The following is a 13045-nucleotide window of genomic DNA, read 5'->3' as shown; positions in this document are numbered from 1 at the left end:
AGCCATGCAGCTGCGTAATCCCTGCAGATACTTTCTTCCCAAGCTTTCAAGGCTGTTGAAGACAAATCTGTAGGGTTAAGATAGCAAAGCATTCCATTTAAGAGCATAATTAAGAATAGTCTGCATGAAACACGTAGCATGTAGGCCATAAACCTGACAATTAGAGCGGTCTTTAAACTTTCAGAAGCCAGTAAAATGAGGGGAGCAAAGGCTGCTGTGGGGTTTTTTTAGCTGTTTCATTTTTAACTAAACAAAAGGCTGGCATTATCTAATCTCAGTGTCAGTCAGTATCTCATTAATGGTAAGGGACCAAATTTTTTTCATGTGCCTCATTAACCATTTCTCCTGGAATAGTCAAATTGCATAGTTGCCATGTTAAAAGTGCAGGTGGATGACTTGAACATGGTCGTTTTGCTGCTTGGGTGTACCAAGGTTTGAGCAGTGACATGCACATGGGATTTGCAGATTGCTCCTTCGCTCCAGAGGATTTTGAGCACTTGCAGCCAGGCAGAGCCTCAGTGCAGTCGTGTAAAATTAAATAGCAAAGAAAATAAACAGCTTTTACACTAAGGAAGCAAGGTCCTTATATGGACCTGAAATATTTGAGTACCTCCCAAGTATTTATCAACACTGGCATAAGGGAAAGAAGCATTGCCTATTCTAGGCTTGTGGATAGAAACAGCAGGCAAGATTTTGACATATAAAACTGAAGGAAGCAGTGCGTAGCCTTGAAAACTCAATGTGCAGCTTCTGAGTCTGGTCCAGTGGCTAACCCAAGATGTCAAGCCCTTAGAAGCCTTAAACACCTTTTTTTCCCTTTCTTTCTTTTCTTTGTTTTTTTTTTTCATAAGTCCCTTGGGGTATGTTGCATGTTGGGAAACGTGTCTGTGGCTGGAGTCTCATGGTAGTGGGGATGGGAACATCACTGGTGACTCTTGATCACGCAGGAAAGGGATTACGTTAACAGAGCCAGACCTCTGCTTACCTTGTCAAAGGTGAACCCTTCTGCTGGACAAGGTCCTTTTCTAATAGGGGAGCAGAGGTCATCTTGCCATGGTCAGGGGATGGAAACTAGGTTTTCTGACTTATAGAATCATAGAAATATATAAGGTTGGAAAAGACCTTTAAGATCATCAAGTCCAACTGCTAACCTATCACTGCCAAGTCCACCACTAAACCATATCCTCAAGCACCACGTCTACCCTTCTTTTAAATACCTCCAGGGATGGAGACTCAACCACCTCCCTGGGCAGCCTGTTCCAATGTTTGACAACCCTTTCGGTGAAGAAGTTTTTCCTAATGTCCAACCTAAACTTCCCCTGGTGCAGCTTGAGACCATTTCCTCTCGTCCTATTGCTTGTTACTAGGGAGAAGAGACCGACCCCCGCCTTGCTACAACCTCCTTTCAGGTAGTTGTAGAGAGTGATAAGGTCTCCCCACAGCCTCCTCTTCTCCAGACTAAACTAAACCCCTTGACTTGATATATATAAGGAGGTAGCTCTTCAGGGTGGGAGAAATGCAGTTTATATGGTGTTCTCGTGGCATGTGGGTGAAATCAATGGCCTTGGTGGCAGAGGTTGTAAGACCCATAGGTCATGGTATAGGTGTGGATAGAAAGAGGAAAACAGTATGTCTCTCTGCCCCACCAGATTGTGATAGTAGGGATAGCAGTCAGGGGACCTAGATTTAATGTGTAGGCATTCACTAGCACTCAGATGTGATTTCCAGCCTAGAGAAATCACCAAGAGGTGATGGAAACATGCAAATAACTGGTAGAAATCATAGAGTACTGAGTAGCTGCTGCTTTCTTAATTTTCCTTTAAGTGGATGATTCCTGCAGCAAAGTAACTGAAGACAACGTTACCTTTGGGATAGCCGAAGGCTCTGGCTGATGCCTTAAAAATGAATGGTAAATCCAGCAGGAAGCTATATTGCCAGTGGCAATTTTCAAGCATGGAAGGAGAAGCAGCAGTTTGTGTGGATGACTTGTGGGAGGATGGAAAGGAAGGTCACATTGAGCAGCTTCAACTTCAGAAGAGAGCTTGAAATTCAATGGGGGTTCTGCAGAAGTGAGAAGAGTTAGAATGAAATCCAGAAAGGATCCTTGGGTATCAGAACTATGTAGAAATGTATAATTGGCTTTCTTCTTTCTTTATCTGTTAATTGCTAGTCCTTATAGACCATATGGGAAAGGTACAGAGAAGAAAACACAAATTGTCTTGGATGGAAGCAGCTCAGTTTTTGTACAGTAGGAAATTAGCTGAAGTATTTTGCTTAATTCTGAGTATCAGGAAGCCAAGCGATTAAAGTCGCCAGTAGTAAAATTTCGAAATGGGTTTTCATTAGAAAATAAAAAGGTAACTGGATCTGTTTATAGACAGGCTTGCCCTGTTTCCTGTACCAGGATGCTGCTTTAAGGACTCAAGAACAAAAATATTCTTCAAAATGTTGTTTCTCAGTTCTGTGAATCCCTTGCATGTGTCAACTGTGGTACGGGATGTATATCTGAGTATGCTGAAAAGCTTTTTGTCAGCCAGTGTGAAGTCCTCAGAGCAATAGGGGATGAACCTTAAGCATCTATGTACTGCCTTAATTATGTAGGTCTGGTGAGAAAGTTGGTGTATCCATAAAATAAAGGTGTTGGAGGGCAAATTGCAGCATGTGTTTTGCAAGATCTGTCTAGCTGCAGAAAAAACTAGCTGGTCCCAGGAGCCTCTGCTCAGAAGATGCTCTCTGCCTCCCTTGGTCTGTCCTCAAAACTGCCTTCAAGTAGGGTCTGTGAGGCTGCTTGCTTAGGTATTAAATCAAATCTGGTCATATTATAGAAAGGGGAACTCAAACTTCAAGTATTAGCACTTGGATTACAAAAGTGATGCCTGGTTATACCTGGTACAGGATGAAGAAAGCTACTGCTGCTTGTAATTCTGGATAGAAAGTACCCGTTCTCTTGTTGCATTGTTCAAGATGCTAGGAAAATGTCCAGATACAGAGCTTTTCTCAAGGAGGAGGAGTTTTCCATAAAGGATGATACCTGTTGTTTCGAAGGGCCTTCTCTTGGAGCTCTCTATGGGTTGAGCTTCCTCCTCCTCGTGAGCTCGCCTGGTGGCCTGGAGATGGGCAATTCCTGGGCAATTTTCTTTATGCCTTTTTCCTAGCCCTTGTTGATGTTCACAGTTTGAGCGTTCTGTGGCACCTTTGTGGGTGCTGGTGGGTGTCTCAGCAGCTCTGCAGCCGACAGTGCTGCAGTTGTGTGTGGTTGACATCTAACCATTCTGTGGTGACCTCCCTGTGAGGGCGTCACAGCCATCAGCACTGTTCCTGAGCAGTCACTGGGTTGAGTGTCTAACACGTGATGCGTTGCACCGAGCCAGGACTCAGTGGCAGCGTGAAGATAGAAAAGCTAATTTGAGTATTTCCCAGAAGCTCTGGGGTGGGGACAATACATTTTAGCTTACAGTCTGTTGCGCACCCCTTGTAAGGTGCACTGACATTTCCTTATGTCCTGTAGTGGCCTTTCTGCTCCCAAATTACCCCCTCCCTGGTGATGTCTCCAGCAGATGCTGGAGCAGCTGCTCTGTGGAAAGGGTATGGGAGGAGTCCTGGGGAAGTAGAGCATCCCGCTGTGGGTGCTCTTTTGACCCCTTGCAATGGGCACCTGCATTATCCCCAGATCTCTCAGGTGCTTCCAGAATAGCTTCTTGTGAGGTTATGGTGTGCCTGCCTTTGAAAGCCCCTTGAAATGCTGGTGGAGCTGTTTTAGGGACATGGTCTGATCCTGATGATCTGAGCTGAGAAAGTTCCCATCTCCTTTCAAATGAGGTACCCGCTGGAGCCACACATGTGCATTTTTTTCCCATAAAGCTGTCCCAATTGCAGAGGAATTTGAGTGTAGTCCTCCAAAGCCCACTTCATGAATTTGATCACAAAAACCTTAAAACACTTTATTGATGGGTTATTTGAGTTCCACATGTTCTTCCAACACTTTGGAGACCTGATGCCCCAATGCATCCCCTGTGGGTGGTGGCCTCGTCGTGCTGCCTGGCTCACCCTGTTCTCTTGATCCCTGTCCCCAGCTGCATGAGGGAAAGAGTGTCCAGGACCATGGGTTGTTTGATCTGTATGTTCATATCTGGAAACCCAGTGGGTTCATTCCTTGCTGTTTGATGGATCTCTTTCCTATGGTGGCTTGAATGGTCAAGGCCATCCATCACGGAGGTGGACTTCCATCCTGGACAGAAACTCTCTGTTGGGACTGGACCAGTGCTGTCTAAATCCTCAAGAAATCCCCTCCAGAAAAATGTTCTGATGAGATTATGCGATGCTCACAAAAGGTTTTGTTTTTGCTTTGTTACCATTGCAGTGACAGCTATATTGTGCGAGTCAAAGCTGTGGTTATGACCCGAGATGACTCCAGTGGGGGATGGTTGCCACAAGAAGGAGGCGGTCTCAGTAGAGTTGGCGTCTGCAAGGTCACGTACCCAGAGGGCAATGGAAGAAGTGGATTTCTAATCCATGGTGAAAGGCAGAAAGACAAACTGGTAATAGACCCTAATTCAACTTTTTTCTGTTCTTCTAAGGAGAATTATCCCAAATCTATTGCTATTGTATTCTTGTGCAAGTTTTTTAAAAATATAAAAAACAGGCATGTACAAATCGTACCAGACTGGACAAAACAAACCCATCCTCATCTAGAATTGCCATCTTTTGCTATCTAGGTTGGTGAGCCACCACTTGGAAGGAGCAGGTAAATTTTTGGCATCCACGTGCAAAAGCCCCTTTTGATGATGGAAAAAGGGCCTGTGTTTTTTTTTTCCTAAGACCTAGCAGGGGTGAGAAGTGAATTGAAGTATAAAGAACCCATGAAGACAGTCACATTTCACTGAGTAATGCAGTGCAAGCCTTTAAAACTGCCATGAATTATTTATGCTGCATGCTGTTCAAGGTTTGAATGAGCAGAGTGAGAATATGAAGACAAGTTGTCTTTTATGAATTGACGCACTCGGTTTCTCCTGGTAGCTGTTTATCTGAAAAGGAGCTCTCTTCTTTCCCCGCACAAATCAAATTAATAAAGCCTATTCCCTATTTCCTGGGTCCATTTTAGATGTTACAGTTTGTTATCTCATTTCTATGTATTTGATTCTTCTGAAATTCACTCTTATGAAGAGATGGGCTGGCTTAAAAATATGCTTCCTGCACAGGCTCTGCAAACTCAGTGTTTGGGCAAAAAAAGTCATTATCTGAGTCATGAATGATCTTGCTTTCAAAGAGACTGGCATTTTAAAGCTGTTTCAAGTACAGTTTGTCTTTTGCAATACTGTTTTGCTTAGGATGCTTTTTTTGACACTATTTTGGAGCCATGCTTATGGTTTTAGGGGATGGGGTAAGACTTACAAGCCATTCCTGTTCTCCCTGAGCAAGGTCTGAGATGAATGTCTGGCTGGGGATGAGGGAGGGAAAAAAGGTGAGGGGGGTGTTACAGCACAGCCTAAATCTGCCAGAGAATAAAGTTTCTGTTGAGCAGAATTTTTGAGAGAAGAGGTTCTCCCTCCACCAGCTGTAACCTGTGCTGTACTGAGTCTGGGTCTGAAATAGGCTCCTGGGGTAGGGAGCAAGCACCTACTCAGAGCACAAGCAAAAGATGAATGTGCAGTGGTTATGAGAACAATTGCAGTGTCTGGTGTTTATTAGTCATCATTTGGTAGGGAAGGATGTTCCCCTATGTGAGGCATGACTTGGCTTGCTTTTGGGTCTCGGCTGAGACAGTGCCAGCTGTGTCCTTAGGGTGGGAAAAGTGACTTTGCTCCTCTTTTGGGGCTCGTGCCCTCCCAGGTGGTGCTGGAGTGCTTTGTGAAGAAGGACCTGGTGTACACGAAGGCAAACCCTACCTTCCACCACTGGAAAGTTGACAACAGAAAGTTCGGGCTCACGTTTCAAAGCCCCGCCGACGCTCGAGCCTTCGACAGAGGAGTGAGGAAAGCCATCGAGGACCTCATTGAAGGTAGCGCAGCGCACAGCAGTGGCCACTTTGACCGTTGGAACAGTGGGGAAGGGGATTTGAGTCATGGAGCTGGGAAGAGGGATGGGTTTAAAATCAGTTCTTGGGCTCGGACGTCTCTTGTGCATGTCTCCAAGTGTAGTCGGGTGCTTGCCTCGCACTGAGCAAGCCCCCACTTACTTTTAAGAACTGAATTTTCTCGTACCTTAAGGAGAGAAGGGATTTCAGTCCAAGTATTTTCCAGTCCTGTCTGGCCTGGTCTGGGTCTGTCCAGACTTCCCCCCTTAATGATCTTTGAGTCTGTTTTTACTGCTTTTTTTGATAGTCTTGGGTTTCATGCTAGCGATGGCAACTCAGACAGCTCAGGCCTTTCTTTATATGCAGCCAAATCTCATCTTACTGAGTCTTTGTTAAATCATAGTATGAATTCCTGCCCTGGAGTTGAATAAAACTTTGTTTTGTTTTTGGTTTTTTGCAGTAATTAGTTTTGTCTGCATCCTCTTAGTTGAATGGTAGTTCTTGAAGACTTTGTTGTGATTTGGTGTTTTTTTTCAATTCTGAAAAAAATGTGTTTGAATTGCCTGTGCTTTGAAGTTGTCATAAATTTTTCCTTTTCACATTTCATTGCAATCCGGCAATCATAATACAGCTATAATTCAAAAGTGCTTTATTTTAATGAAATTTGATTCTTCATGGGGGGTTTTTGTTGGTTTGTTTTTTGGTTTTTTTTTTAACCATACCACTTTATGTAGGGACTTAGTGGTCCAAAGCCTTTCTCCTTCTCACCCGGTGTGACCGGGATATTTTTATATACAGATTGTACTATTTTCTGAGGACACGAGCTCAAATATACATACAGATGTGTATACTTTTTGAGGATATTAGCTCCATAGACAGCTTAATATTCTTGATGCCCTACCCTTGCTTTAACATGGAAATGGTAGGTATTGGGAGAGAATTAATCCCCCAGGGCTCTTTCCTGGTAAATACCTCATCAGTTAGAGGAAGGATCTTCTCAGCTAGTTACTCATTTGCTTTTTTCCTGTGCCATTAGCATGAAGAAGTTACAGCTAGGCCTTCCACTTTCTTCTTCTTGCTTGCTAAAACTGGGAAGCATTTTGAGTCATAAAAGTGATGTTTTATGTAAGTGTCATGGGATTGTGCAAAGTTTCAGGGAGACAATAACTCAGCTGTTTCGAGTAGTATTTTGGACATGCCAGAAAGTGATGGCTCCTGTTCTTCTCTTTCTGATCCATTTTACAGTGGGGGTATTTAAAATCAAGTTCTGCTGTATTTCAGATACTTCAAAAATCAGCAAATCTGTATTTATCCCATTCACAGCACAGACTGATCCTTATGAATGTGTTCCTCCGTAACTTCCAAATAAGGCTTTCTGAAGGAAAAACAATAACTGGCTCATGCACACACGGCATCGGGCAGTGGATTTCATTTATCATTCATTTTTTGTTCACGTAGTTGATGAAATTTAGCAGGTAATATTAAGCACAACAAACTGTGCATTTGAAACTTCACTTCATGAAATTGCTGCTTTATTATTAATATTTAACTGATAGTTTGTTCCCTGTAGCATCAGAAGTATAGGAGTTTTGTGCACAAGCACAAGAATCCTATGCAGCTCTGTAAAGCGTCTGGATTTTTTACTTTTAAAGCTAATGTAGCAAATGGCACAAATGTTTTCACGTTACTTAGTGTTTTAAGTGGGCTTTCGCACTCTAGCTCTGCACATCTTCATGGTGATGCAAATGAGAGCAGACAAGGCTGGTGCAGATAGCATTATATAAAGCATATTATTTTTAAAAATTTCCAGAATGAGGATGGTACAAACCATTCACCTATTTTAGTTAGGGATGTGATGTGGCCTTAATTCAGTATAACAGTGGACTTCCATCAAAAAAAAATATGCCTTTGACTTGGGGTTTCTCCTCCTATCAGAGCATCTTGCTGCACCCACCCTCCTTGGCAGCCTCATGGGGATGAAGCCAGCCAGGAAAGGGGTCCAGGACCCTTGGCCAGGGGTAGGGAGAGGGGTCACCCCCTTTTAGCCACAGCATAAATTTACTGCCAAGTCCAGCAGTGGTGTGCCACTCTCCCCGCTGCCCTTCTGTGATGTGGGTGCTGACCAGGCTCTCAGGCTGCTCTGGACAGGGACACCCATGGGGTGGGAAGGAGATTGGAGGAAGGTGGGGTTTTTCAATATGATTTCCCACTGCTCCAGATGATGCCATGTTACTAATGAGAACTGCACCCCCGTACTTTGTTCTTGTCTATGGTTTTACACATTTCAGCTCCTTTCAAATACTTCCCTTATGTGGGGCAAGGTGGTTCTCTGAGAAATAGCTGATAACAGAGAAAACCTTTACAATATGTAATGAATTCTGAAATTAGAAGAAAAAAATCCAATCTAACTCTTCATTATCAAAGTGAGGTTTGGCTTGGGGTTTTTTTTGTTTGGTTTGGTTTTGTTTTTTAAATAAAAAGTAATTTTCCCCCAGATGTAAGGAATACGTGAAGAATAACTCATATATGGTTTCTTGACAGATGAGGATGTAGTCTCAAGCACTGATTAGTGCATAGCTTTACCGTTCTTCAGAAATGAAAGTCTTCTGTAGTTGGAAATGGTAACTGCTATTTTTAACACAGTTCATTAGCATTGGCAACCATGCAGTTGCATGTCAAGAAACACTTTCAGATTTTACCTTTCCAACCCAGCTACCAGATGGGGTTTTATTCCCTAATTTGAGCCACTCTTACGTATCTACAACATACAAACTTGTGAGAAATAAAAAAGTTATATAGAAATGTCATATGTTTAAAAAACTTTATTTTTTTTCTAGGGTCTACGACTTCCTCATCAACACTTCACAACGAGGCCGAAGTTGGCGATGATGATGTCTTCACTGTAAGTACATCTCACCCAAGGTCGTTGTCTTTTACACTCTGGTTTACATGGTCAGGTTGGAAAGGGTTTTTCTTTTTATGCCTCGGGGTTGGCTTCCAGCCGTCATCGTGTTTGGCCAGTGGGTGTGTTTTATTTGATGGAAGTATATACTTTACAGAAGTTAAAGCCGTGGGTTTCTGTTGGCCTCCTGTCGCCATGTGAAAAACATAGCAGAGCAATCTTGTCAGGGCTAGAAGTGAGCGAATAATAACTCTCAAATGTCTTGTGGCTTGGCCTGAGTGATATACACACCTCTTAATACCTCTCTCTTTGTCCTTAAGAAGCATCACACAAGCTAGAGTAGATGGCTGCTACTCAGGCGCATACTCAAGGAAATGACATTTTGCATTGCAATTAACAAAAGCTAGCTTTAAAGGTGTTTTCGCCTGTGCATGAAATGTGCAAAGTTCAAACAAGTGTTTTTTCAGCTGGAGGAAGGCACAGTAGCATGCTATCTACCTAACCAGCAGTGACTTGAGTAGGAGTGAGTTGCTTGTATTTAATTTGTGGTAATATCTAAAATGTGTATTGGAGCTTTTCTGAAACAGAAGCAGCTACTGCCCCACTACACTTGCACACTTGAAAGGGGTGGGGGGGGGGGGGGAGGGATGGGAAAATGTCGGATGAAATTGTAATCCTATCATGGATATTCCATGGGCTGAAAACAAGACACTCACAACGAATACTTTGTCTATTAAATGTATTTGCTCAGCTCTGATTGTGAAGCCCATGCACATGCATACATGTGTTAGTTATATTACAGATGCCCTCTTTGTCCCATGGTGCAGGTGGGGACTGGATGGCAGGAGGGTGGAAGGTGGGACGTCCTCAGTGCAGAAGCAGCAACCTCAAAGTCACCTTTGGGATGCTTCCCTGCACCTTTAGGGTGAATGAGAGAATGCTGAGGACTGTCATCAAGCCATTTGAAAACAGGCACCAGGAAGCTCACGAAGCTGAAAGGTGTTCTTGAGGGCGATGTTTCACCACTATGGGACTAGTGCAGGTTCCCTGCTGTATTTTGACCAGATCCTCCCAATGGCTGGCATGTTGTCTGCATCTGTCCTTTTGTCACAGCTCCGGGAGACAAACAACAGCAGGCAGGGTTAAAAGGTGACTTCCTGCACTCCACAGCAAAACTAGCATTAGCAGCTGCTTCCCAACTACCTGCCAGAAGTGATTTATAGGCGCTGGGATGGAACGGGCTGGGGGGAGGCACCGCGGGAGCCAGAGCCATTTACCAATGTTTTGTCCCCAGATTTGCTGGGTAAGTTGTGCTCTGCTGGGGCAGGGTGTTGCGCTGGACTTGTGTGCGGCTCTGCTGTGCTTGTTGGAAAGGGGATGACTGTCGAAATGTGCCTTGGGCAGGTGTGTGCCAACTCTCGCTGGGTTAAATATGGAAATAGTGTTAAAGCAAGGAAAAGTAGCCTTTGGAAATAGGAGAGGATATTTTTGTGAAAATCCAACTGACTGATGTTTAGGGACCTGGGAGTGCTCCTGTATTTCGCCACAAGCTCAATCTTGTGGTTGAGAATTGACTTCTAAACTTGTATGGTGCTTTTTACCAGGAGGAAGAAGCTGTTGCCTTTAAGCAGGTATTGCTTTACATTGGGAAAGTTAGATGAATGGTACTTCAGCTGCATCAAAATCACTCAAACTCCTGCATTCAAAGTGAAGAGCTGAAACTCTGAGATTTTCCCCCCTACTTGACCCCAGGGAGGTGATAGATAACCCCCCACTGTGCAGATGTTTATGGGTAGGATGCTCAGTGGAGAAGGAGGAGCAAGCTACTTGATAGCATTAGCAAGGAGGGAAACCTCAGCCATAGCTGACACCTTGTTGGGATCCAGGGGGATGTTCACGCCGGGGTTGTGCACTGGCTGGCAGCTCTCTCCACATGTTGTGTGAACTTGAGTACTGAGAAGGACTACACCGACGGTGGTAGCTCATGTGGTGCCATTGGTCAAGCTGTCACACTGGGGAGATTTTGTTGTCATACTCCAAAAATCAGACTTTAGGAGCATCTTTTTCCTGAATATTTCTTCTTTGCTTTACTGGGATGAAGTCTCTCCTTTTCCTGCAGGCCATAAGCTCTTTGAAGCTCTCAGCTTCCCATTTATCTGGTAGGTGATGGTGGAGTATGAAGTCTGCATAAGCCAGAAATAACAGACTGAAGCATGGAGGGGTTTTAGACTGGAAGAAATTGATAGGGCTGTGATATGTTTTATGAACCCTTCTGTTTCAATTCTTTCTTTGCACTTCTTTTTGACTTGTGTATCATAGTCCATCTGGTCATCCTTGCACAGAAAACCTGTTTAAAACTTTCCTGCAAGCTCTGTTCCCCAGCCACAGCAGTGGATTTTTCAGGTTTGGAGATCTTTTGCTCTGTTTTAAAGAAAAAGTACATTTGTTCTTTTTTTATTTCCTAAGGTAGTTATTAAAATCTTCACAGTCCTCCCCCTCTCCCACACATGCATGAATAAACTTAACTGCGTGTGGCAGAATTTTCAAAAGCATCTGCATGATTGAGTCATTTAATCAGTCATTTACCCATTTCTGAAAATCCCAGCAGTCACTGCTGCGCTGCTGCCTCAAATATTTGGCCCGAGGTCCTGCTCCTCCTTGAAGATCTGTCCAACCACAGCAGTCCAAAACTTCACATTTCTTAGGCTGCTTTACAGATGGCCACCCCAGCTTTATCTTGCACGTCAGCACTGATGTTTGCACCAATGTAATGGTACCAGCTTTAAAACAACCGTCGTTGCGTATAAGCACTGACCCTGACATGGCTGTTGGATATTGATTGACACGGGGCTTTTATACTGTCCCTGATCCTGTAAGCTTTGATACAGCTCCGTGGGATGATGACTTTGTGCATATTTTTGTGCGTGCATCTCGTACATCATCAGTTTCATTTATTCATCAGGCAGCATGCAACCCTTCCAGGCATTCAGCAAGTTATTTTCATGGGGAAAAGAAGGTTTGTCCCAGAGGTGGAGCGCTCTTTCAGGCTGTAATCTTGTGTGGCTTAATGGAGGATCTTTTTCTTGTACCAGAAGGTGGGGTTTTTTTGTTTCTAAGGGAATGAGTTATCTGCAGCTGTGGCTGCGTGAGCATTTGCTTGGGAAGCATCACTGGTGTCAGTAGCCTTATCTCCTCCCGTCACTGTAACTTGGAGTGCCAAGACAATGACTTGGGCAGCAGTACCTTGCCCCATCCCTACAGCATACGCTCCCTATCCATCGTTCTGAAGCATGGGTTATATCTTTAAAAACAGTACTTTACCATCTAATAATCTTCCTGTAAATTAGACCTACAGCAACTAGACAAATTGATACAAATCCCTGTTCTGAAATTCATACCTGACCGGGCAGAAAGCAAAAGTATGTAGAAATAAATGTCACTGACTTGAGGGGAAAATGCTTATTTCTAAAATGAAATCTCCATTTAGAAGTTTTAACAATACATAGTTGTGTTTCTTTAATTCCAGATTCTCAGTAGAGCCCATAAATGTTTTCCATATGTTAGCAAATAAATTTCTCCTGTCTTGTACATTATAAATCGTCCTCTCAAGAGATGCAATCTGAGTAAGACTAGCCATCCGTTCTGTCTCCGTTGGGGGAAACATTGTCATTGCAACAGTCTGAGATTGTTCTGTTTGTCTTCATCCTTCCAGCCTGCATCTTCAGCCTTCCTTAATTAACATTCATTTCAGAAATAATGTTCAATAAGGACTGAATATATTCTGTAGTTCCTCAGCCACAGAGTTTGCTGTATAATTGAGTTCTTGTGCAAATTTTTCTCCTTAATCTACACTTTTACTTTCAATTATAGATAATAATCCCACATGACCATGAAGTGAAAAATGTGAATTGAGTCCAAGGAAAGAAAGGTCAATATCTTCCAGAGTCTGCAGAGTGCCTGAAATGGTCTCTTTTAGCAACCCATCGAAAAAAGCGGAGGTGTTTGTTCAAAACCTTATGACCAGTTGAGCTGAAACACCACTCGTGTGTTTTTCAAATACATCCACAGCCTTGTTCCTGCTTTAGCGCTACAGAAAAGACACCCGCTGGCCGGAGAAGCAACAGCTCCCA

General features: G+C 43.5%; 1 protein-coding gene across 2 annotated transcripts in view; it reads left to right on the top strand.

Annotated features, from left to right (window-relative positions):
• The window catches only part of SPRED2 (sprouty related EVH1 domain containing 2), a 66492-nt gene that overhangs the window by 33981 nt on the left and 19466 nt on the right, over window positions 1–13045 (top strand). For both annotated transcript variants that reach the window (XM_075088394.1, XM_075088395.1), the window contains exons 2-4: window positions 4361–4538; window positions 5830–5998; window positions 8851–8915. In XM_075088394.1, the coding sequence (XP_074944495.1) occupies window positions 4361–4538; window positions 5830–5998; window positions 8851–8915 (412 nt within the window). The remainder of the gene's footprint in view (window positions 1–4360; window positions 4539–5829; window positions 5999–8850; window positions 8916–13045) is intronic.

Source organism: Phalacrocorax aristotelis, chromosome 3 (assembly GCF_949628215.1).
Source record: "Phalacrocorax aristotelis chromosome 3, bGulAri2.1, whole genome shotgun sequence".
NCBI lineage: Eukaryota > Metazoa > Chordata > Aves > Suliformes > Phalacrocoracidae > Phalacrocorax > Phalacrocorax aristotelis.
The sequence above is the reverse complement of the archived record's forward strand: the minus strand, read 5'-3'. Positions and strand labels throughout refer to the sequence as shown.